Source organism: Chenopodium quinoa, unplaced genomic scaffold (assembly GCF_001683475.1).
Source record: "Chenopodium quinoa cultivar QQ74 unplaced genomic scaffold, ASM168347v1, whole genome shotgun sequence".
Lineage (NCBI taxonomy): Eukaryota > Viridiplantae > Streptophyta > Magnoliopsida > Caryophyllales > Amaranthaceae > Chenopodium > Chenopodium quinoa.
Genome location: NW_018743014.1, coordinates 1,940,007 through 1,966,417, shown reverse-complemented (window position 1 = coordinate 1,966,417; position 26,411 = coordinate 1,940,007). Strand labels below are relative to the sequence as shown.

Genomic DNA, 26,411 nt, shown 5'->3' with positions numbered 1-26,411 from the left:
CGTGTTATTTTAATTTATGGTGGTTCTGATTGCATAAAAATTTGAAGGATTCATCAGCATTGATTGTGGAATGACTAGAGATTCACGATATGATGACGAGACTGGATTATATTTTGTTTCGGATGTAGAATTCATAAACACCGGAAGAAACATGGAAGTGGATATCGACCACACGTATGGTAGGCTTTGGAAAAGTTACAACACACTTAGAAGTTTCCCATATGGTAATAGAAATTGTTACACCTTGAAAGCTTCACAAGGGAAAAATAAAAACTACTTGATCAGAGCTAGTTTCTTCTACGGAAACTATGATGGCCTCAACACCATACCACAATTTGATCTTTATGTTGGAGTTCATTTTTGGGCGACAATAAGCCTAGATATAAAAGAAGGGCTATTTTACGATCTAATTTACACTCCACCGGAGGATTTCATATATGTTTGTCTAGTGAAAACAGGATCAAGCACACCTTTTATATCTACATTAGAGTTAAAGCCTTTGAACGGCTCAATTTACAATTCTAGTGATGGTGCACTACATCTACGGAGGCGCATGGATGCTGGCTTCTTTTCGAATACCTATATAAGGTACCTGTGTTTTGTTCCTTTATTTACTTTCATCGAATTCCATACACCACTGCTTATGAAAAAAAATAATTTTTATTTTAATGCTTATATTAAATTTATCTGTAAAAGTTCTTCCTATATAATTAGAGTGATTGTCAAAAAAAAAAATTGAAATAATAGATTGTATTACGATTGTTTAAGATTCTAGAAATACATACTTCTTCATTTTAGGTCCTATTGTTGTCTCTATTTTGATCATCATGGCTAACACAATATATAAACCTTTTACACAATATATGTTCAATTTTCAATTTTCATTTAGACAAAATAAAATTGATCTCTTTTGACTATATTTATTAAATACTTATACATTTATATGTACCTAAATAACAGAGAAATGAACTTCATATTTTTATTCAATTGGTGTAAATGTGGATGAATACCTAATTAGACTTAACAGGAAATACTCATTGGAAGGGGTTACGTATTGACGCATAGCTGCAATTTACATGGCAAGTAAATAGCAGCTACAAGACAAAAGAGTGGTGAATTTTTTTTTTTCTTCTAGTGGTACAAATATTGTACCATTATTACCTATAATGGTTATAAATAATACTACTAAAACAACTGATACTCTAGTAGTATAAAATACATGTATAATAGTATATTAAAAATATCACTATAAGTATAATAGTACATTAAAAATATCACTGTAGCAATAAAAAATCACAAAAATTAATTGAATTTACCAATTAGCCCTCCTATATGCATCTCAAATAAATAGCAACTATGCGCCTAGTTGCACTCCATTGGAAGTTATGAAAAATTAATATTTTAAAAAATCAAAAAGGGAGTGATAGAGACAGAGTAAATTTATATCATATAATGGGAAAATTTGGAAAATTCCCTCAAATTCTAAATCAAAGCAAAAAATAAATAAAAAGGAAACAATAGATAGTATTACGATTTATTAAGATTCTAGAAATACATACTTCTTCATTTTAGGTTCTATTGCTGTCTCTATTTTGATCATTATGGCTAACACAATATAGAAATCTTGTACACTTGTATGTTCAATTTTCAGTGTAGCTGATGATCCATATGATCGACTATGGCGCGGAGTTCCAGCTAATTTTCAGCAGGATTGGGGCTCTTTAAATACTAGTCAATCAATGGATTCTACGTTCATCGATCGCTATGAGTTACCACCTTCAGTTTTAAAGACAGTTGCTTTTCCTCTTAATAGCACTATCCCCTTAAATTATTACTATAGGAATATGGGATCCTCAAATACTGGATTAGTACGTGTTTACTGGCACTTTGCTGAAATTCAGAAACTGGGAAGCAATGAATCAAGAGAGTTTACTATTTCAATACCTGGAAAATATCAGTCAGAAACGATTAGTCCTAAATATTTGCAACCATTAACCATTGTTTCTCCTGTAATTACATTGATTAATGGATCTGGCATTGTGTTCCACATTACGAAGACAAAAAGGTCGAAACTCCCTCCCATTCTCAACGCTTTTGAGATATATGAAGTAGTGGACCTCTCAGCATTACCAACAGACCAGAATGATGGTATGCTGAGATTTAAAGAAAAATTAATTACATTGTGTATTAGTGTTTATTTCTTGAATGAGGTTTTTTATAGAAACAAAAATAAAACTTACTTATGCTTTTGTTATTATTAGTCAATGCCTTAATGAATATCAAGACGAACTACACAGTACCGGCGAGTTGGCAAGGGGATCCTTGTCTACCTGAAGTTCCTTTGGATGGTTTAGAATGCAGCAACAATGATCACAATTCCCCCAGAATAACTTCTTTGTGAGTTTAAACATATACCTTTTCAGGTTTTTCCATTCTTTGACATAATTATGTTAGTATATACTTAATAATTAAAATGAATTGAATGCCAGGAATTTGTCTTGCAATGGATTGGTCGGGGATATACCCCGTTCATTGTCTGCTCTTACCGCTTTAACCTACTTGTAAGTTGAATTTGTATCTATGAATATGTTTTAATTAATATTTAGGTTACCCGACGAGCGAGTTGTGTTATACATCTATGAAAGCCCACCATAATATATACTCCCTCTGTCCCATAATACTTGAGACGTTAGACATTTTTTTCACTATTCATGCAATAAGTTTGACCATAATTTTTTACTAACATAATAAAAATATATTTTATCGTATGTATTATATGTTGTTACATAGGTTTTAATATAAAATTTCATAATATAATGTTTATAATAATTTTCATTAATATTTAATTATATAAAAATAAAGTCAAACTAGTGCATTGACATGTGTACACGTAATGTTTGACTATGTCATGTATTATGGGACAGAGAGAGTACTTCCTCTATTTTCTTTTACTGGCAACACAACATTTAAGCACGCAGTTTTAGGAGGTGATTAGTGAAAGTAGACAAATGATTTTCTCAATAGTTTTAACACCATGATTAGGAAAGGATTACGTATCATGTGTTAAAATTATTTGGATTAATTTATCCATCTAAAATTACGTGCCACAAGGGTTTTGTTAGTTGAGACGAACACTACAAGAGGGGGGGGTTGAATTATAGTGAATTCCTAATGACTACTGTTTTTTGCGGAGTATAAAACAGAATGTAAAAGGAACTTGCACAGTACATAGTATTTTACGAGGAAACCTTCCAAGGCCTAACTGGAAGTAAAACCTCGACCCTCTAAGGGATTTCAAACTCCAAAATACTTCACTATAATAGGGCAAACTCTCCTGTTATAACCTATTATAATCAGACCTGAACTCACAAGTTCCAGAATGAACCTGCTACAAAGTAGAACCCTATTCTACCCAATCTAAGTCCATGACTTAGATTCTCTCCGTACTCCCAGAGTACTTTCTCACTCTGCTTCAATATAGAAGCCTACAAACTGTATGCAATAAACAATTCACTCACCCAAACCAAAACAGTACAATACAAACACTTGACTTCTAATATGTGATAGGAAAGGTACGCATGAAATCCGAAACTAATATGACGAAGCTAGACTTGGAAAACTTACACAATTGATGAGCTCTCTTCAGATTCTTCACGCATAAAACTCACAAGTTGTATAAATTAAAGTATGAATTCCACTTTATATACAAGAGATACTGGTATGTAAAGTAGGGTTTTCCAAAAGATAGAAATTATAAAACTACCATAATTCATAAAACACGTTTTTATGTAAATCTTTTGTAAAGAAAATCTGTTTAGCTAGAAAACTTATCAAAGATATATATATATATATATATGTATATGTATATATATATATATATATATATATGTATATATATATGGAAAGTACAATATAATTTAAAATCGGATTTTATAAAATAAAAATATTTAGAAAATCTTTTCATAAATCAAAACTTATCTTTTATAAACTCTCCTTTTTATAAGCTTGCCAAGCTTTTGCCACGCTTCTAATAAATTCCATCCATAAACTAACCTAACATATTTACAACAATCCTTAAAAATATAGACTTAATATAAACTAGATTGTTTCATCAATTGCTGTAGGTTAAGGATACTTTATTGGCTTCACGCGGTCTAGGATTAAGATCCTGCTGTCTTCTATTCTCTAGTTCCTTGCTGGAAATTCGCAGGCCAAGTTCTTTTGGAACTTGCTGTCTTTAACACATAACAAGTTAAGCTTCTCAACTTGATGTCTTCATGTTCCTGTTAGGGAACTCAGTTAGTTCCAGTGTGGAACTCTTCTTCTACTTTCTTTAACTTTCCTCGGAATCTCCTTGATTCTTCATAGATAGGTTACTTTTCCACTTCCAAAGCCTACTTCACCTGTTATAATTATAGCACTTAGAGAATTCTCATTAGATGAAGTTTGCTCTTTGTATTCATCATCATCAAAACCTTTTAAGCTTCAACAATTTCCCGCTTTTTTATGATGACAAACTTAGCAAACTTCTAAGGAAATTTAAATCACATAGAAGGACGTATTTTTGTATTTTTGACTTTTTAACAAGAAAATAAACACACATCAAAAGAAAAAATAAAATAACAGAAGAAAACAGAATTAAACTGCTTTATACATAGCATTAGAGAAATTTATGATACTTTATCAACTGGAATCCAGAACAACTTCAGCCAACTTCAGCCTTCAAGTTTGCTTCTTCTTTTCCCCCTTTTGGCATTATCAAAGAGTTCTGCACTTTAAGTTATTAGACATCTAAACACAGCCCCACAAGCAATTCATCGAGTGCGGGAAACTAAAGGCAGCGGTCACAAGCCCCCTCTAGTTAGTCCCACCATCCTGCATATGTTTTCATAACATACAAAGCACACATGTATAGGCAAAGTTCCAAAATAGACATTAAAACCAAAAGATCGTCCTATTTAAGCGATTACAAACCAAAGTTTTCAAAATAGCATAAAAGAAAACTAAAAGAAATTGTTCATGACACAAACAGCAAAGAAAAATTATGAAAGGCTATATTAGGGTAGGCTAAGGTAGGCTGCAAGGTATAAGCTGGATCCTTCTTGAAGAAGTTCAAGAATCTTCTTGTTATCTTCATTCTGTGTTTCACTACTCCCATCCAGCTTGTCTTCTAATTCTTGATAGCCATCTGGAACTCTAACTGTTGTCCCTTCAGACTCTTCTCAAGACTCTGTATGTTTTTCTCTAGCTTTTGAATTCTCCCAGTTGCTTCCTTCAACTGTCTTTCTGCAAATTTAGCTAGTTCAGTAACAGATCCAAAGGTTTCTCCATACTAGTCTGTGGAAAGGAACTTACTGATAGCCTTCTACTCTTTCTTACAGGCTCACTAGAAGCTGCCCCTTCTTTATTTTTCCACTGGCTGCAGACTTCTTTTCCTCCACTCTCTGAATAATCCCATCTACAACCTCCAAACTGATTCCCAGCAAAGTCTCCTCATTGATCACATTTTCTGCTTTTTCCTTCAAACCACCATAAGTTCCTTTGAGTTTCACACCAAGACTCTCAAAGACAGTTGATAGCACAGCCCCATAGCCTACTTTGTTCTTGTTAGGAACGCAGTGGGCTAGATGTTGATACATCAATGAAGGAAAATTGAGTTTTATCTTTTTAGCCAGACAAAAAATTACACCCATATCCAACAAACACGCTTCACTTTTCTTTTGATCATTCCTAGGCAGTATTGTCTTTCTCACAAGATTAAACAATAGTTTGTTCATAGGACTTAGATCATTATGACTCATAATATTCTTCCCCCTTTTGCCTCCTAGAAACTCAACAATATCACCACCTAGAAAGCTACCCACTTTCACACCAGATTTACCCTTGACATACATCTCATAACCCTCAGTTGGAACTCTCAGAATAGTTCATAATGTTTCAACATCAAACTTAATCTTCAATTTGTTAATTTCACTTGAAATTACCCCTTGTATCAATTTAAAATTTTTGCAGAACTCATTCATGGCAACAGGATACAAACAATTATTAGAAGACTTAGACAACATGTACTCCCATCCTTGAAATCGAATTAAATCAAGAAATTCCAAAAACCTAGCTTTTCTACACCTTAATAGATCTATTCAGTGACCAACAACATACCTTCTTGCATTAGCTTCCAGTTCGAATTGCTCACCCTCTTCATCAATTGGATCGTTCTCCTCATCCGAATCCAATTCCCGCTCTGCGAAATCCTCGACTTCCTTGATGTGTTCTTCAAGTGATTTTTCCTTCGCCTTATTTTCTTTCCACTCTTTCAACCGTTTGAGCACATCTGAGGACGAAACTTCTCCGACTAAAGACGCTTCTCCTTAACCATTGTACTCTTTTTTGTGGTAGATGTAGTGGGGGTGTTTACAGTATGTCCTTCTTCGGGTTTCTCTTCGCTTATTTCTGGTGCTTTGTAAATTATCATAGAAAGAGGTGAGGTTTCTTCAGGCTCAGAATGTTGTGGTGTTGTAATTTTCTCAGCGGAGTTTTGGCTAGTTTCAATTGCCAGGATTTTGAAGGTTTAAGGGTTTAGAGAGTTTGATGATTTTTACTAAGAGTGGTTTAGGAGATTTGACAGTGGAGTGAAAAGGTTAGTGAAAGTTGCTTTTATAATTATTAAGCAGTGCAAGTGATATGAATGGGTTACTGTTCAGTCATCAATTGAACAAGTTCAATTGATTTTTCAAAACAATTTATCAAGATGAATTTTCAACAAAATCTTTTCTTTCCAAATTCAATTAATTTACAAAAATAAGATTTTCCTAAAATGGATGTATTTAAAACACGCTTTCTACACACATGCAATGTACAATACTAATCACATACGCTTTCAAGTGTTAGTGGACTAACCTCTAAGAATTCACCAACGATGACACTTCGACTATGTTTAGCACACCAAGATGTGCTAGATACCCTTTTTGATCTCTTTACATTATTTCTGATTTTGCCATATCTTGGAACTTTAGAAGCAATCAAGTCAGCTTGATCATCACAAGTTCTAATCTCAATTTCTCAAATCTTTCTCTATTAAGTTAGAAAATCTGCAATTTGATTTTCAGTTTGACAAAATTCTAACTTAATATTCCCTTGCTCCACATTGTCTTTTAAGAAGTGATGCCTAATGTGGATGTGCTTGACCTTTGAATGTTGAACTGGATCTATAGAAATACATATAGCACTAGTATTATCACAGTAAATAGGAACACACTCAAATAAAATACCAAAGTCTCTAACCTGTTGCTTTATCCATAACATTTGAGAACAACATGCTGCTACAGCTACATATTCAACTTCAGCTGTAGATAATGCAACTGTGTTTTTCTTCTTGGAACCCCAAGAAACTAAACATGGTCCTAAAAACTGTACCATACTTGAAGTGCTCTTTATATTAACCAAGTCACCTGCATAATCAGCGTCAGTGAAACCATTTAAATCAAATGAATCACTTCTAGGATAGAAGAGACTCAAATTCTCAGTTCCTTTCAAGTAGCGAAGGATTCTCTTCACTGATATCAGGTGTGACTCCTTAGGGTTTGCTTGGAACCTGGCACACAGACCTACACTAAAAGATATGTCAGGTCTACTAGCTGTTAAGTAAAGTAGGGAGCCAATCATACCTCGGTATATAGTCTGATCTATGCAAGTTCCAGATGGATCTTCATCAAGCTTAGTTGCAACTCCCATAGGAGTTATTAGTCTTAGCATTATCAAGCTTGTATTTCTTTATCAGTTCCTTAATAATTTTTGTTGATGGATCATGATCCCTTCTTCAGTTTGCTTAATTTGCAAACCAATAAAGAAATTTAACTCACCCATCATGCCCATTTCAAATTCTCCTCCCATATGGTCAGTAAAATGCTTACACGGAGATTCGTTCGTTGCACCAAATAATATATCATCAACATAAATTTGTACAACTGAAATGTCAGTTCCTTTTGATTTTAAAAACAAAGTTTTATCAATTTTGCCACATTTAAAACCATTATCCAGAAGGAACTTGGACAACGTTTCATACCATGCTCTGGGAGCTTGCTTCAGTCCATAAAGGGCTTTATCAAGCTTGTAGACATGGTTTGGGAATTCTAGATTTTCAAATCCAGGAGGTTGTTCCACATAGACATCTTCTTTAAGAAATCCATTTAAAAATGCACACATGACATCCATCTGGTACAACCTAAATCCCATATAAGCAGCAAAAGCAATAAGTAAGCGAATAGCCTCTAACCTTGCTACTAGAGCAAATGTTTCTTCATAGTCGATTCCTTCCTGTTGATTGAAACCTTGTACTACAAGTCTTTCTTTGTTTCTGACAATAATACCATGCTCATCTAGTTTGTTCCTGAATACCCATTTCAACCTTATCGTCTTTTGATCATTAGGTCTAGGTTCCAGATGCCAATGCAAACTTCGTTTCTTTCAAACTCATTTAATCCGGCCTGCATAGCATTAATCCAGTCAGCATCAGTCAAAGCTTCAACATGGTTCTTAGGTTCCATGGAAGATAGGAATGCATAGAATACACAGAAGTTCCTAAGCTAAGATCTTGTTTGAGTTCCATTAGTAATATCACTCATGATTGCATCTATTGGGTGTGAACTTTGATGCTTCCAAGACTTAGGCTTAAAGTCCTTGATCGGATACAATCTCTCTTTATTAGCATTGTTGAATGGTACATCAGTTGGAACTTCATCTTGAGTTTCAACTTGAACTTCTTATGGAACTTCCACATGTTCTTGATCTTGATTTTAGAGTGGAGTTCTTTGTGCATCCTCTGTTGTTTTCTCTTCACTTGCTTCATGATTCGCTTCACCTTCTTCTATGGTGTGCTGCTTCTCCAATGATGTTGGTTCCTCATCTGGATCATACTTTCGCACAAGTCCAATTTCAAAATCATCATCACCATCCTGTACATCAACTAATTGTTCAGTTTCATCAAAAATAACATGTACAGATTCCTCAACACACATTTTCTTTTATTATAAACTCTATAGGCTTTACTGTTTGAGGTGTATCCTAGGAATACAGCCTCATCCCTACGCTCATCAAACTTTCCCAAGTTTCTTTTACCATTATTATGAACAAAACATCTACAACCATCTAAAGTAAGAAATCTTAGGCTTTCTCCCTTTGATGAGTTCATAGGGAGTCTTGTTGGTGATGGCCCTAACAGTTACTTTGTTTAATATATAACATGTTGTATTCACTGCTTCTGCCCAGAAGTTTCTAGGTAGACCACTTGAGATCAGCATTGTTCTGGCCATATCCTCAAGGCTTCTGTTCTTGCGTTCTACTACACCATTTTGCTGTGGTGTTCTTGGGGCAGAGAAGTTATGATCCATTCCATGCTCTTTGTAGAATTCATCAAACTTTTAGTTTTCAAATTCTGTTCCATGATCTGATCTTAGATGCACTAATTGATTACCTATTCTTCTCTGTTCTTTCTTTAAAAAAGCAACAAACTCATCAAACGTTTCATCCTTGCAAACAAGAAAGAAAACCCATGTAAGAAATCATTGACTATAACCATAACATATTTCTTACCACTTCTACTTTGGATTCTCATTAGACCATAGAGATCCATGTGAATGAGTTCTAATTAAAGGTCTTTTGGTACTGACCATATATTTAGATTTAAAAGAAACACGAGTCTGTTTACCTCTAACACATGCATGACATACTTTATCATATAGGAACTTTATAAAAGGTAGACCTTCTACAAGTTCCTTGGATCTAAGCTTATCAAGTAAAGAAAAACATGCATGACCAAATCTTTTATGCCATAACAAAGGATCATCCTCAATAACACTACGACAAGTCAAACTGCTATTTGGAACTTCGTTAAGATCCACAATATATGTGTTTCCTTTACGAGTTCCTTCCAAGATAATGTTCCTAGTATCATTGTTGATGATTCTACATTTATTAGAAGTAAAGCTAATAGAGTTACCTTTGTCACAAAATTGTGAAATACTTAACAGGTTTTGTTTGAGACCCTCGACCAAAAATATATTATTAATCGCTTGGGAACTTGACCTTTCTACCTTTCCGATAGCAATAATTTCACCTTTCATATTATCTCCAAAAGTCACAGTCCCTCCATAGTAAGCGTCTAGTGAGAGAAATCTTAATTTATCTCCATTCATGTGCTTAGAACAACCGTTGTCGAGGTACCACGTGTTGTTCTCCCTCACTGGAACCTACATGAAGAATCAAACGTTAGTGTCAGGAACCCAGTTCTCTTTGGGTTCCTGTGTAACAGATGTAGAATCAGATTTCTTAACCCGTATTTATTTAACATGATTTTCATTCTTCAGAGTGCTCTTTTCTTTCTTAGGGCATAACCCAGTTCATTAGTGAACATTTCCTCTATGGTTTCCTTAGGTAGCATTTCGAATCTTTCATATTTAGGCATCAATAAATCAATTTTAGAACGTTTTACCTCGTTTGTGCCTTCATGAGTAACTTCAAGTAGATCCCGGCAGACTTACATCCTATGATTCTATTATACTCATAGGGTCCAAGTCCACAGTGCAAAAAATTTATAGCTAAAGCATTCAATTCAAGTTTCTGAAAATCTTCTTTATCAAAATCAGATAAAGATTTAGGAACTACCTTGTTTTTCTCATTAGTTTTGGTTACCTCAAAATCACCAGACTCAATGACACGCCAAACCTGGTAATTTTCAGCCTTGATGAATATCTCCATCCTGGTCTTCCAGTAGGTGTAGAACTTACCATTGAACATAGGTGGACGTTGGGTAGAGTACCCTTCTTCAAGCTTCTTTCTATAGTTCATCTCTCCTCAGGAACTTACTAAGCAAAGTTATTTGCTTACACGCGAGAACCAGTGCTCTGATACCAATTGTTAGTTGAGACGAACACTACAAGAGGGGGGGTGAATTGTAGTGAGTTCCTAATGACTACTTTTTTTGCGGAATAAAAAACAGAATGTAAAAGGAACTTGCACATCACACAATATTTTACGAGGAAACCTTCCAAGGTCCAACTCGAAGTAAAACCTCGACTCTCTAAGGGATTTCAAACTCCAAAACACTTCAATACAATAGAGAAAAATCTCCTGTTACAACCTATTATAATCAAACCTAAACTCACAATTTCCAGAATGAACCTACTACAAAGTAGAACTCTATTCTACCCAATCTAAGTCCCTGACTTAGATTCTCTCCGTACTCCCAGAGTACTTTCTCACTCTGCTTCAATATAGAAGCCTACAAACTGTATGCAATAAACAATTCACTCACCCAAACCAAAACAATACAAACACTTGACTTCTAATATGTGATAGGAAAGCTACGCATGGAATCCGAAACTATTATGACAAAGCTAGACTTGGCAAACTTACATAATTGAGCTCTCTTCAGATTCTTCATGCATAAAACTCACAAGCTGTATAAATTAAAGTATGAATTCTACTTTATATACAAGAGATACTCGTATGTAAAGTAGGGTTTTCCAAAAGATAAAAATTATAAAACTACCATAATTCATAAAACAAGTGTTTATGTAAATCTTTTGTAAAGAAAATCTTTATAGAAAACTTATCAAAGATATATATATGAAAAGAACGATATCATTTAAAACCGGATTTTATAAAATAAAATCTTTAGATAAGGTTTTCATAAATCAAAACTTATCTTTTATAAAATTTCCTTTTTATAAGCTTGCCAAGCTTTTGCCACGCTTCTAATGAATTCCAGGCATAAACTAACCTAACATATTTATAACAATCCTTAAAAATATAAACTTAACATAAACTAGATTGTTTCGGCAATTACTATAGGTTAAGGATACTTGGGCTTCACGCAGTCCAGGATTAAGATCTTGCTGTCTTCTGTTCTCTAGTTCCTTGCTAGAACTTCGCAGGCTAAGTTCTTGTGGAACTTGCTGTCTTTAACACATAACAAGTTAAGCTTCTCAACTTGATGTCTTCATGTTCCTGTTAGGGAACTCAGTTAGTTCCAGTGTGGAACTCTTCTTCTACTTTCTTTAACTTTCCTCGGAATCTCCTTGAGTCTTCATAGATAGGTTACTTTTCCACTTCCAAAGCCTACTTCACCTGTTCTAATTACAACACTTAGAGAATTCTTATTAGATGAAGTTTGATCTTTGTATTCATCATCATCAAACTCTTTAAGCTTCAACGGGTTCGTTGCAAATTTGCAAGTAAATAAAACAGAGGAAGTATATGTTATACATAAATCAAACATATATAAGTCTAAGGTATGCAAAATAATATAATCACATTTATACTACAATTTTTTTCTTCTTTTTTTTTCATAATGTACAATATAGGTTTTTGTTAACTTTATTGTTTGCTTTTTTCTTAGTATTCTCAATGTACGAGATTTATATGTGTTCTTGACCTTATGCTTATTGTTGTTTTAGGGACCTTTCATATAATAACTTTAAAGGAGTTATACCTGATTTTTTGGCTAAGTTACCGTCTTTGCGTACCATGTAAGTTTTTTAATTTGCTGAACATACTTCCTCAAACCTGAGATATGCATGCAGTTGACCATGTTAAATCCTCCTACAACAGAGATTTGAGATATAATATGCTCACTGGTTCAGTTCCGGTAGCATTAAGAAAGAAGGCAAAGGATGGCTCAATAAAATTGAGGTTAAGTTTATATCTTATGCACATCGTTTATAGTTTATCTTATATAAGAAAAAATAATGTATTGATAGTAGTTTTATAATTGTTCCCACAATCATAGTTCATGTAGCATTCTGTCTCACCCAATCCTGCCCTCGTCTCATAGATTGGATGGCAATCCAGATCTGTGTATCTCAAACCACTGCAAGAAGAAGAATTCAAAGACAATGGTGGCTTTAATAATATTATTTGTAACACTCATCTCTATTGCAATAGTAGGAGTATTGATCTACATGCGTAAAAAAAGAAAACCAGGTAACTTAAATGTTTTGTTATTTGTAACAATTTTTTTTTTTTTTTTTTTTTTTTTTTTTTTTTTTTATGTATAGCAAGGGTAAGAAATTAATATACCAGTTTTAGAAATTGAAATTCCCAGATTATTAGAGATTCACCTAAAATGTGGCCTAATATCAAAATCATACTTTATCTTGTAAATTGACTACGTTACTTAATTTAGACCTTAACCTAACATTTTGCTATCTGAATAATAGACCTAGAAGTAGTAATCAACTAATAGCAACATATGATTAGCCGTGCAACTTTGATAAGCACTATGATATGGTGGATAAAGAGGATAGGATCATTTTATTGCGTCTTCTGCAAGTCACTAATGTTATTTTAAATTTAGACTCCTCCGTCCCCAGATATTTTTTTTTTAAATGGGTTAGGTTTAGGTTAAAGATTCCTACCCGAAAACGACCACATAACTCGAAAATATTTTTGGGTCAAAATTAGGTCGGGTTGACCCAAATTCGACCTGATAACCAAAACCTGGATAAGTAATGTAAAAAAATTCCTAAAGAAACCTAATGAAATTAGCCCAAGCCCATATATAGGTCCATATAAAAACGAAAACCCTAAATCCTTTCAAACTCTCACTCCTCTCATCAACTGTAAGAAGTCCACTTTCTCTCTCATAGTCTCATGTTTTATTCTTCTTTCTCAATTTTCTCTCTCTTCAATTCACAAGAAATCAATTCCTAAAATCCTTTGCAAGTTCAAGTGTTCCTCCTTCATTTCTTCCTCTCCTTCACGCAAATCAAGTTTTAATTTGCAAGTGTTTAACACCTTAATCAATTTATAATGTAGTTTGCTGATTTCAATTTTTTTTTTTTTTTTTTTTGTGTGTACGTTATTGTATTGTTTTGCTTTTAGATTTTTGTTGTTGTTCATGTTAAATTACAAGTTTAATACACTTAAAATTATTCTATTTTTAATTTATGTTGTCGTTTTATTGATATAATTTATGCGCACTACAACAAAACAAATCAAAGGTAACAATGAAAAACCATTGCCTAATATTAAAAATGTGTTGCCTTGTAGCTAAGGCAACACATATGAGGCGTAGTTTATGCCCTCGTTGTCTATTCATAAGGCAACCCATTTTTTAGTTCAAAGGCAACATTTTTAAAAGCCAAGTTATAATGATACCTAAGGCAACAATTTTATAAAGGAAACAAATTAAAAGTGTTGCCACCTTAGGAACCAATTTAAAATTGTAACCTTATGTCATAATATACAACAACCTTTTCACTTGTTGTATTTGTTAGTAATAATACAAAAGTGATGCTAAATATCTTAAAAGCAACACCTTAAAAGCGATTATATGTGAAAGTATAAATTGATTGAATAAAGATGAATCAACATGTGAACTCAACAATAGACAATAATCAATCTAATAGGAAACAGGACATCAACATAGAAGAAAATTGATTTTATAAAAAAAATTCATGTGTACTCATCAAAATCCAAAAAACAAAATCCAATAGAATTTCACTACACAATATATCTACTCTTAAAAATCCTAATAAATAACTTATGATTCACGATCTAGTACATTTCTAATACCAGTAACTGTTTAACTCTTTATACAAGGGATAGAATACAGCGTTTAAAGAGGGAAATGGGTCAAATGACTATAAACAATCTAAAGTGCTAATTGATTAACTCTTCGTCTTTGTCTTGAATATATATCTTCTTCCATGTACATGTACGCCCTGTATTACCAATCAATCAACAAAGTTAGAATATAATTTTTCAAAAACTAACACTATTAGAAAAAATCCCAAGTGTTGCGGTTAAAATGGGGGTAAAGGTAGCCAATAACAAGAGTAAAAGACTCCAGTTCATAACCGGAGCAAATAAGGCCCATAGAGGCTTTTTTTTGTTTTTTTTTTTTTTTTTTTTTTTTGCAATTTTTTAAAAGATTTAATGATGATTTGAATTTCTTAATCAAACTAAAATTTGTATCAATATTGAAAATTTTTGTACGCCACATTTGAATTTGATGATCAAATTGAAAAAAGTATCCTAATTACTTATTTACTTGCACTTTTAGATATTTATTTTAAATATCAGCAGCTCAGTGAACTTAAAGGGAATATGGGGCTATACATACAAATAATATCAAAACTTTGCTCATCTTTGTTAAGTAGCTACTCACCAAAAAAATAAGTTAAGAATCTCTAATCACATAACTCAGGTCTTACCTCTATGAACTGAGTTGCTTTCCTTCATCTTTATTAGAGACTAAGAGTCTTTAGAAGCTAACAGTGACAACAAACCCCACACAATCATAACCTTTATCCTTCTTTCTTTATCCTCAGCTCCAACCTATTTCAAATTAGTTACCCTTTTAGCATAAACTCATAATCAAAGTCAGCAAAAAACCAAATGCACAACATGCAACTAATTCACTTCAATTATAATTTAGTTTCAAATTTTATTCAATTCAACTAAGCATTTTCCAATATTATAAATCCATAGTCTGATGATCATTGCATCAAACAAGCAATATTAGATATATTAGAAGTTCATAAGCTATCAACAAAGAGGTTAATAAGGAAAATCCAAATTAAAATACCTTAATAAAGATGCACGACTACACAAGTACAGAGCAATAATTAACTTTAACATAGTTCTGAGCAAAGTGCAAATTAGACGTTATGCTAAAACAATGGAGTTCTTAAGTTAAACAGTATGTCAGCTATTGCCTCTCCATTTAATTTAAATTTTTTAAAATATTGTTGGCGGTTTAGCTTACCTTGTTAAACAGGCCTTTGCCCTTTGGCAACAACACAAAACACTTAATCTGCATCAAAAGTAAAAGTAAAAGTCAAAACATGAACTACACTGAATATTTGTCGGTCAATTTTTATTAATATCATGCTAGTCAATCGTAGTGCAAGCTTTAGATAACTACAAAACTATGGTTTACTAGCATGGCTAGGGCTACGATCGAAAGAGAATGAAAAGATGACATCAAAAAAATAGTCTGATTAATTATGCAACACAAAACAGAACCTTAAACAAACCAAGTATACAACATCAAAAAAAGATTACTACTAAAAAACGAACAGCATCAGAGATTTATATGAGTAAACATGCATATTGGTTATATACTTGCAAGTCATGAAACTGATAATTTTTACACCTAACCGCGTACCATTATGCTTCTCAGATGCCTATCAAATCTCTAATAGAATTACATCTTTACTAATCCCAACGAGTAACATCATCAACTGGAAGTACCTCTAATAGGAGTTATATAGGTCATAAGCATATAAACCATGGAAGTACCTCTAATATATAGGTGATAAACATATAAACCATGGAAGTACCTCTAATAGGAGTTATATAGGTGATAAGCATATAAACCATGGAAGTACCTCTAATAGGAGTTACATAAACTCATCTGCTATAATTTTATACACAATCATGGTATAAGCTACTTCATAGAATAATTTTTTTAAGAAAATATGCATAGGTCACTTGATCATATCTATAAATGGCCACACCTAGACAAAGTACTAGTAAGCAATAAAAATACCCTGAATTCTACTAAATAAGATAAGAAATTAAATTATTGTAAGATTTTACAAAAAATTTAGTATATATTTAGTATGATCTTAATCAGATATACTAGTCTACTCATAAGAGTATCTTGCATTCTAGTAGTAGTTAAAATAAGTAGGACTTTCATAAGCTTTTTAGATAATAGCTAGGTTAATAAGAAGCTGCTCGACACCTTGATGCAATTTAATTAGCTAATGACCAAGTACTCTGTACCTATCAAACAAAATTTAATGGTTTATATATTTGTCATCATGAGAGTTTTGACTAATACTGTATAACCAATATTTCAATTAGTTAGTAGTCTTGATATGCTAACAAGCAGCAACATACAAGCAATGAGTTAATAAGAAAAAAATAATTCATAAATAATCATATAGTAGCAGGCACCCAAACCGTTTATCATATATAGATATAAAATTCCCATTCCAATTATATACCTCTTTAAATGGCCAATTTATACATAATCAAGGTTCAAAATGCGTCAAAATAATTGTCACAACCAGGTATTTGCCTAAACCTTCCAATAATCAAGCATATAAGACTATAAGAGTATAGTCGGTTGACAATTACATAAACCATTAAATTTGGTATTGAGCTCTTTGTCGTCAATGCTTTATGACTAATTTGTCAGAATCTTAGGTATTTAACTCAAAAGTCAGTTTACTACTCACATCAAACTTTATGACTAATTTCATAAAAGTTACTAATTCGGCCATATTGTCAAATTTCTTGGAGAAAATTCGACGCATAATTGTAGAATTCAATTTAATTAACAGCAATAGCAAATTAAGAAACTATAATGTTGACATCAAACAACTTGATAGAATGGAAATTCATTCATTCAAACATAATAGATTGCAATTAAAATAGAAAATGCAGCCAAACAATTCAAAAATTCCAGATACAGTTCAGAAATTTAACGATTGAAGATGAAAAACAAACCAGACTTAGAAATCGTCTCCTCTTTCTTTTTCTAACGGTCTTTTGTAACTTTTTCTCCGATTTGTTGAAGCGTTGAGAAATTCCCTTTGATCTCACTGAAAATCAAGCCCAAATTTTACAAATTAGGAAATATTTTCTGAAATTAACCACAAATTTTGTCAAGCCCTAGAATACCAATTAACCTAGAGGAGAGAGAAAGTGAGAATTGCAGAAGTAAAAGCTCCAAAAAAAACCCTAGAAAACCAAGCTAGAGGCGATAGAAAAGAAAATGCAAGAGAGTATTTGTCGCCAGCAGTGGTGGTGCTTAGGCTGCGGCAGTGCGTCTGCACCTCCATCTCTGAGGAGAGAGAGAGTGAGGAAGAAGAACGAATTAGGTAACTGAATAGCTAATGTGAAAATCGTAGTAGCAGAAATTCTTCCGCCCTTTTTCTTTTTATTTTTAATTTTTCCGCCCTTTTAGAGCTTGTATTCAGATTGTTATATGGATCGGGTCATCGGGACTTGTCAATTCAGGTTAACGGGTCGGGTTTCAGGTCGAATTTTGGGTCGTTTGATTCAAATGATTTTGATTGTTTGGGTTAGTACAAAATACGATAAGTGGGTAAATTTTGGGTCAATTTTGGTTCAATTTTGGGTCGGATCCGGGTTCGTTCTCAATAACTCAAGTTTGGAATCGGGTCGGGTTCAATTATCCCAAGATTATTCAATTATAATTTTAACAATCCATTTTCATTTTTTTCATCTAAGATTTTTTAATTTATTTTTGTAATTATCATTAGTTTAATATTTAATAAGATAAAATCCTAAACATCATAACATAATTTTTTTATTTAATTTAACATCATAAATTATTTAATAATTAGATAACCCAAAAGTAATTAAATTAATCAACACTTTAGGTGATTGTTGTCTTTAATGCTCTATAGAAACACTTTTAAAGTTGTTGCATAGGGATCTAGTATTGTTATTTTGGTTCAAAGTAACATTTTAAAATCGTTGCCTTAGGTTATCAAGGGCAACAATTTTATTAGTGTTGCAATTTTAGGTGTTGCCTATTCTCATTATTTTTGTAGTGGCAGTTTACCAAATTTATACAGTCTTGTTCATATAATTTATACAATTAACCTAATTGAAGCACGGAACCTAATACCAGATTATTATTTAAAGAGGTCAATTTCAGATTAAAGCACCTTGATTTAAAATTAAACAAAAAAACAGGTCAAACAAGGTCATTTTTGGGTTGACCCGAACCCGAAAATATAAGGTTCAGGTTGGGGTTTTTAACCCGAAAAGTTAAATGGATCAGGTTCGGGTTGGGGGTAGCTAACCCGAAACCAGTTAACCCGAACACGAACCCGACCCGACCTGATCCGTTTGCCAGCCCTACATAGAAGAGAAGGGATATGAATGTTCGATTGTCTACAAATAGAAGCAAATGATATCGTTCGATTGTCTCCGAACATAAGCGATATTATTCGATTGTCTTTGAAAAGAAGCGATGTTGTTCAATTGGCTCCGGAAAAAAGCGATGTTGCTCGATTGGCTCCAAATAGAAGCAATGTTGCTCGATTGGCTCCGAATAGAGAAGCCAAACATGCTTGTTGATGATGATGATGCTTTGCGTCAAGTGCGTCCGACTACATAAGCGATGGAAGTTTGTACCTAAGTCCTGTAGAAAATGTTTTACTAAGGGACTCATATGGACAGTGATTGACTCAAGACTTTACTGACCTGACTGCACTAGACTAGAATTGACTTTGTGCATGACATTGTGTGCAGTGTGTTTTAACAGAGTATCACTTGAGCTATGTGAAAGTGTAATATGCTAAAAATGCAAAATAATTCCAGCCAGTTTTTTCATAAGTTTTTTATTTTTTTGAAACAAAGTTTTGTCATAAGTTGAGGGTACCAACGTTATCCTGAAAAACTATTCAAAAAAAAAAAAAACTCTTTACCGAAAAAGAGAAACATGAAAATGGATGTAAAGTAAATGTTTTGAATTCCCAAAAACAAATGATGATAAAAAATTGAAAATGGATGCCAAATACTGGCAACAAACAAGGGGATTGCGGACTCCTAGACAAAAGATTGAAAACATGGTTATTGAAATATAAGGACATATACTTAGTAATAATCTAACTCTAAAAAAAACTAAATCAAAGTTCACAACCTAGCACCATGAATTCACGAACCACCACCACCACCATCAAGCACCACGAAACCACCGAACACCACCACTTAGCACCACGAAACCACCCAACACCACCACCACCTAGCAGCGCGAACCCACTTACCACCCAGCACCACGAAACATCAAACCCACCACAACCCAGCAGCACCAACAACCACAACCCACCACCACCCACAACCCCAAAACCCACAACCCATGAACTCAAAACCACAAAAATCACAACCGAAGAACCTAAAACCCACAACCCAGAACTCGAACCTAGAACCCCAAAACCCACAACCCACGAACCCACAATCCACGAACCGACGAACCCAAAAATCCTGCCCCTAAGAAAAAAGCAACCCTAAAAATATGAAGGAAAGGGATGTAAATGACAAACTAATGCCTTCTCTATTATCAATTAAAGCTTTAATTGGTCAAATTTAACCATCAAAACTCTAAATCTAGAGTTTTCATGGTTAAATTTGACCATAAAACCTTCAAATTTGAGCTTCAACGGCAATGACGAAACAATAAGAAAAGGAAGAGAGAGAAAACGGAGGCGGCCGCAAGCAAGGGGATAGCGGCAGTGACTTCCGGTGATAGTGGCGGTCTCCATAGAATGTTGCAGTCTAATTGAGGGGAGATGAACAAAGAGAGAGATTTCTAGGTTGATGAAGAGAGACTAGAGATTGGTGGTAGTGGTGGACGTGGTTGCCAATGAAGGTGATAATGAATTTCAAAGGAAGGGAAATATTTTGGGGAAATGGTTAAGTTAATCAATGTTAAGGTTTAAATTAATAAGATAAAATCAGTAGTTTAATTAGGGTGTTTAAAAAAAAGTAAGGGTCATTATGTAAAATCACACAAAAAATTACCATAAAAGGAAAAAAAAGTTTGTTACGAGTAATATATAGGGGCTATTTTTAGTAATTGTTGCGAGCAATATGTAACGGAGGGAGTACGTTCATGTGGTCATAATTAGTAGGAGTTTAACCAACATTTCATATGGAGTTCTATATTGTAGAACAGGAGTAAGGAGTCTATTAATAATGTGAGCCTTGCCTGAAATCTGATGGCTCTAGCATACTCAAGAACATGTAGGTGTTTTCTTTCAACTCTAGCATTTTATTCAGGCCTAACACAAGATGTTTGATGTATTATTCCTAATTCATCAAAGTCTAAGGCATTGTCAGATCTCATAAACTTGATTTTTTGAGTTAAAATGTGTTTAAGCATACTTAGAAAATGATTTCAGCTGACTGAGAGCATTAGACTTATGTTGAAGCAAGTATACCCATGTATTTCTAGAGTAGTCATAAACTATATATGGTGAAAAAATACCTGAATTTTCCCTTGTACACACTTTGTATGGACCCCGGACCCCAGATGTCCATGTGAATCTGCTCGTCAAAAGGTTCAACAGCATGAGATTGACTTAACTGGTATGGAAACTTTGTAAATATTGCCTTTGGGCAAGTAACACATATCTGACTATTCTTTTTTATAGTCCGTTTTACACATGGAATGTACTGCAATTTTCCAGAGAAACATGTCCAAGGTTATGATGCTAGACAGCAAAAGAAACTACTCTTGTATCACACTTAGTTGTAAGACATGTGATAAATTTTTGCTCTTGAGAAGTCTCATCTCCACCCAATAAATGATCAACCAAGTAATGCAACCTATTCTTTTCTTTTCCCACACCTTTGATTCATTTTGTGACAGAATATCTAATTACACAATGTGTGTCATACAAATTTACCTCACATTGTGATTCTTTGGTCAATTTTGGTACTGATAGAAGGTTATACCTAAATTTTGGCACACATAGAACATTGTGTAATCGTAAAGAGTTGTATAAGTTAACATCACCAGTATGAGATATGGAAGCTGAACCACCTGTGGGCAATGTTATCCTAGGAAGAGCAATAACACCTTTAGGATCATAAAATTTGTTCTGATCATAGGTCATATGATCTAAAGCTCCTGAATCGATTATCCATCCATCGGGAAGAAAGACGCATGATGACAGGACACCATGCTTGAGAAATTGTTTTCTTATTTTTCATCAGTTTCACTCTCTTTTGTAGTATTTGGAGATGGCATGTGTTTGGGAAATTGTTCAAATTACTTCTGAGTGAAGGTAACATATCCTCCTCCTAACTGAGAAAATTAAGCCACTACATCAGCAAGTTTGGGTGTAGGTTTTTCGCTGGCCTGGTCCAAGTTTGATCAAAATTTCTTCCCTTGGTAGTGGTGTAAATAGTGTTTGTCTTGGGTTTAAACTATCGTTTGGGAAATCCAATGACATACCAACACTTACTCTGAATATGTCCTTTCTCACCGCAGTGAGAGAAAGAGACATGGTTCTCTCAAGGTCATCGGCTCTACAAAATAACACCTCCCTTAGACTTTCTTCTCGCTGAAGCATAGAGCAAGCAGATTCAGCTGTGGGTAGTGGGTAGTGGGTTCACCATGAGCATTTGACTTCTCATGGAACCATAATGGTCATCAAGACAATTAAGGAATTGAATTAGTCTATTCGCTTTCTCATTTCTAGCTATTGTGTTCAAGAGATTTCTAACTTCATTAAATGGACCAGATATCACAAGCAAGACATTCATTGAATCAAGTAGTTCTTCCCACAAGCTAGCCATAGCAGTGTAATAAACATTAACAGGATTGCTATTTTGCTTAAGCTGATACAGATCGTTGTTCAACGAACTTGTATTTTAGATCTACTAGCCATTGAAAAACGTTTATCAAGTTGTACCCATGTTTCTCTATCAATATTGACATAAAGCACATAGTTTTTAGAGTATAAAAAAGACAAGCATGGATCTAAATAAGATATTACCTAGAGTTATAAGTGTCCCATTAATCTGCTTCGACAGGATCTTCGATCTGCATAGGTGGATCTGAGAACCCACTACTAGAAAACAGGCGATTTTCGACGAAATTTTTTCGTCAGAAGCTGTCGCCGTAAACATTTTTGTAGGAAAAACAACCTTTTTCGACGGAATTTCCGACGTTATTCAGGCGTTGGAAGAGATTTTCTGGGTCGGAAAAGTCCATTGGAAATTTCCGACGGATACAATTCCGCTGGAAATTTTCGACAGAAATTCCGTCGGAAAATGTTTTTTTTAAAAAATTAAAGGCCACCGCCGCCACTGGCCTACACCCCACACCACCACTGCCACTTGCCCCCCACATCAAACCACCACCACCAGCCAGCCCCCACCCCACCTCTCCCTCTCTCCCCAAATTAACCAACTACATTTCCCTACCTAAACCCACCCACCCTAACCCTTAGCCCTGACGGCCTGACCTAAACTCACCTAAGCCTAGATCTACACCACAATTACCCGAATACAAACCACCCACCACCACCACATACAATTCCCCAAACGCAAATCAGCCACTACCTCTGCAGTTTCCTGACACAAAACCACCCACCACCACCGCAGTTTAACTACACATCACCATAAAATTAAAATAAAAATCTCAAAAACCCCAAAAAAAAAGAAAAAAAGAACATACCTTGAATTCAACAACAAAACCCCGAAATTGGCTTGAATTTGGGTTTTAAAGGTCAAATTCGACCATGAAAACTCTAGATCTAGAGTTTTCATGGTCGAATTTGACATGAAAAACCTTACTTTGTTCAAAAAATTAAAACCCCAGTCGATTTTTCATGCGTTAAGTGTTGCAAACTTTTAATGGTGCGATTTTGTGAGAAAGAAAGAAAGAAGAAAGGAGAAAAAATCGGGTGCGACTGTATGGAAGGTCTAGTTTTAGTACTGTGCTTTTTCTTTGGTTTGTTTTTAGTTGTACTAGTACATCGCTTATGCAATGTTTTTTCAATATATAGTAAAATACATAAAAGATGCATCATTAAAGCTAGAGAGTCGGAGTTTCACATACGTTGAAGTGATGAATATGACAAATAATTTTCAATCAATCATTGGCAAAGGAGGATCTGGAGCAGTTTATCATGGCTCCTTACAAGATGGAACTTCTGTGGCAGTTAAAATGTTGAACCCATCATCCACTCTTAGTTTGAAGTTGTTTCGTACAGAGGTATAATATTCATTATTCTAGTATACACTATATAAAATTTGTGATCGATACAGAAGCATGCATAATCAATGCATACAAAATAACAACTTTGTTTTCTACTGACAGGCTGGACTATTAACAAGAGTTCATCATAGAAACCTTGTTTCTCTCATAGGTTATTGTAAGGAAGGCACAACCAAGGCACTTATCTATGAACATGTAGCTAATGGTAACCTGCAACAACATTTATCAGGTAAACATTGCAAATAAGCTAGTAACATGTCTTATAATGGAGGAAGAAACATGAAGGTGCAGTGTGACCATGAAATTATTTTGAATGTATATATAAGGTATTATATTCTTTTGCAAAGGTAGCATGAATGTAATCACAAAATTTGTTCATTTTCTAGTTGTAGAAAAATTTGATAAAGCACAAAACAATGCTAAGGTTTTATGCTGGAAAGAGAGACTACAAATTGCCATAGATGCTGCACAAGGTCAGTTTGCATCATATGCAACACTATAACTTTATATGAGAAATGTTTGATATAGTTTGCATTATATGCTACACAAGGTTAGTTTGCATTAAAGATAACAATAATGTAACTGTAGGGTTGGAATATATGCATGGTGGGTGTAAACCTCCAATAGTACACAGAGACATGAAAACTTCCAATATTCTATTAGACGAGAACATGCATGCCAAGATATCAGATTTTGGCATCTCCAAAACGTTCTCTATTGAAAGTACAAAGAGTAATTTGTGCACTAACGTGATGGGCACACATGGCTACATTGATCCAGAGTAAGTTTACAATTCTCATATATACTTGATTTCATTTGTATTGCAATCATCATTTGCATGCTATCCTCTTTTGAATTAGAAGAATTATGAAGCTTTTAGAATATATGGTGTAATTTCTCAGCCTTGGAAAGAGATACTAGACTTTTAAATTCCTTAGTCTGATGAGTGATTATCATAATGTCTTGTGCTACAAATACTATAGCACTCAAAGACTTAATAAGAAGAGTGATGTGTTTAGTTTCGGGGTTGTTTTGTTGGAGCTCATCACAGGGCAATCACCAATTGTGAGAAGCAATGGTGAACCCATACACATAATCGCATGGACTACTCCTAAGTTTGAGAGTGGAGATATAGATATTATTGTCGATAAGAGATTGGAAGGACATTTCAACACTAACTCTGCATGGAAAGCCTTGGAGATTGCTATGATGTGTGTATCATCTACTGCAATCCAAAGGCCAACCATGAACCAAGTGTTAAGTGATCTGATTGATTGTTTTGCCATCGAAATGTCCCAAGGCAGAAATAGAGAGATGTATAACCATGAATATGGTTATCTTACTACTGACATTGCCATTGCCGATACATCGATTGAAATGGGTCCAACAGCAAGGTAGTTACCTGAAATGATGTCGGAAAATCACTTTAATCTTTGAAATAGAAGAACTCTTCAATTGAAACGTATTATCAGTATCCATGTACTACTATATGTTTCTGTAATTTGAATTGTGGTGTATAAGCTGCTAAATAAGTTCCCAGCATTGTGATACTTCTTTAAAGTTTTACTTTAATGTTTGAATTGTCAAAATATATATTAAGACTAAAGATTATATTATAATTCAATTAATATTAGAAATCGTAGTGTAGCGTTTATGTTACTTAAGAAGAATACTACAAGAGGGAGGGTGAGTTTTAGTATGAGAGGAATTTGACAACTTTTTGCGGAAATGTAAAAACTAAGCTAAAGGAACTCAAAGTCACACAAAGAGATTTTAGCATGGAAAACTTCTTGGCCCTAACAAGAAGAAAAACCACGATCACTTGGGATTTTAGGAAAGATTCTTTACTAGAATAGGGCAATCAACCTATTACAAGCTAAAGACTCTATCTCCAAGTTCCTCAACGAACTTAGAGTTCCCAGCAATAAGTCCCTTAACTTACTGCTCTTCTCTTTTCTTTCTCTTCTCTCTCTTACTCTTATGACTTCTCTAGAGTTCACTCAAACTCCCAATCCCCAATTACAACTCTTAGAAATAAATACTCTAATGAAAGAAAATAAGAAAGTTATCAACTAAAGTAGAATGCGACTCTTGACTCTTTTTGAAAACTAAGAAGATAGAAAGTATCAATGAGCAAGGTGAAGTTTGCAACTTCTATATTTATAGGAAAACGTAGCTTGATTAAAACACTATTTTGCACTCCACTTACGCCACTACTGCTGCACATCAACACCACTAGTCTCCACCACTTCCAGTGCTTCAATCACGTCCTAAAACTCAGGGCACGTTGAACCATTGAGAAGCAGTTTCCTCGTTTAGTGGAGGACTTAATCAAACACCAGTAGCGCAAGTTTAGGGAGTTAGTTGCAAAATATTTTTGAAGAATATTTTTCCAAAAATAAGAAGATATTCTTGTAAACAATAAATCAGAAAAAGATAATTTTCAAAACTAACTTTCCTATAATCAAGCACTCTTTAAATCTTTTAACAAAATATTATGCGCATTCTACTAAGTATCCAACTCCAAATTACTTTCACTTATATAAAACCTAAAATAAAAATACTTTAGATTGTGTCAATTCTCTTAAGAATTCTCTACTCTGAGTCTTCATTCTCTCGCTTCTACTCCGAAGCT

The 26,411-nt window shown here is 34.0% G+C and overlaps 1 protein-coding gene across 2 annotated transcripts in view; it reads left to right on the top strand.

Moving 5' to 3' along the window:
* Positions 1–25,365, top strand: part of LOC110729901 (probable LRR receptor-like serine/threonine-protein kinase At1g05700) — a 40,256-nt gene extending 14,891 nt beyond the window's left edge. The window contains exons 2-13 of one of the 2 annotated variants that reach the window (XM_021909688.1): positions 48–588; positions 1,652–2,148; positions 2,262–2,397; positions 2,490–2,561; positions 12,453–12,524; positions 12,607–12,687; positions 12,830–12,978; positions 23,565–23,773; positions 23,879–24,005; positions 24,169–24,249; positions 24,365–24,557; positions 24,751–25,365. In XM_021909688.1, the coding sequence (XP_021765380.1) occupies positions 48–588; positions 1,652–2,148; positions 2,262–2,397; positions 2,490–2,561; positions 12,453–12,524; positions 12,607–12,687; positions 12,830–12,978; positions 23,565–23,773; positions 23,879–24,005; positions 24,169–24,249; positions 24,365–24,557; positions 24,751–25,174 (2,582 nt within the window). In that variant the 3' untranslated portion in view covers positions 25,175–25,365. Of the gene's footprint in view, positions 1–47; positions 589–1,651; positions 2,149–2,261; positions 2,398–2,489; positions 2,562–12,452; positions 12,525–12,606; positions 12,688–12,829; positions 12,979–23,564; positions 23,774–23,878; positions 24,006–24,162; positions 24,250–24,364; positions 24,558–24,750 lie in introns of both variants that reach the window. The other variant, XM_021909687.1, reaches the window with a different exon arrangement.
* The last annotated feature ends 1,046 nt before the right edge of the window (positions 25,366–26,411 follow it).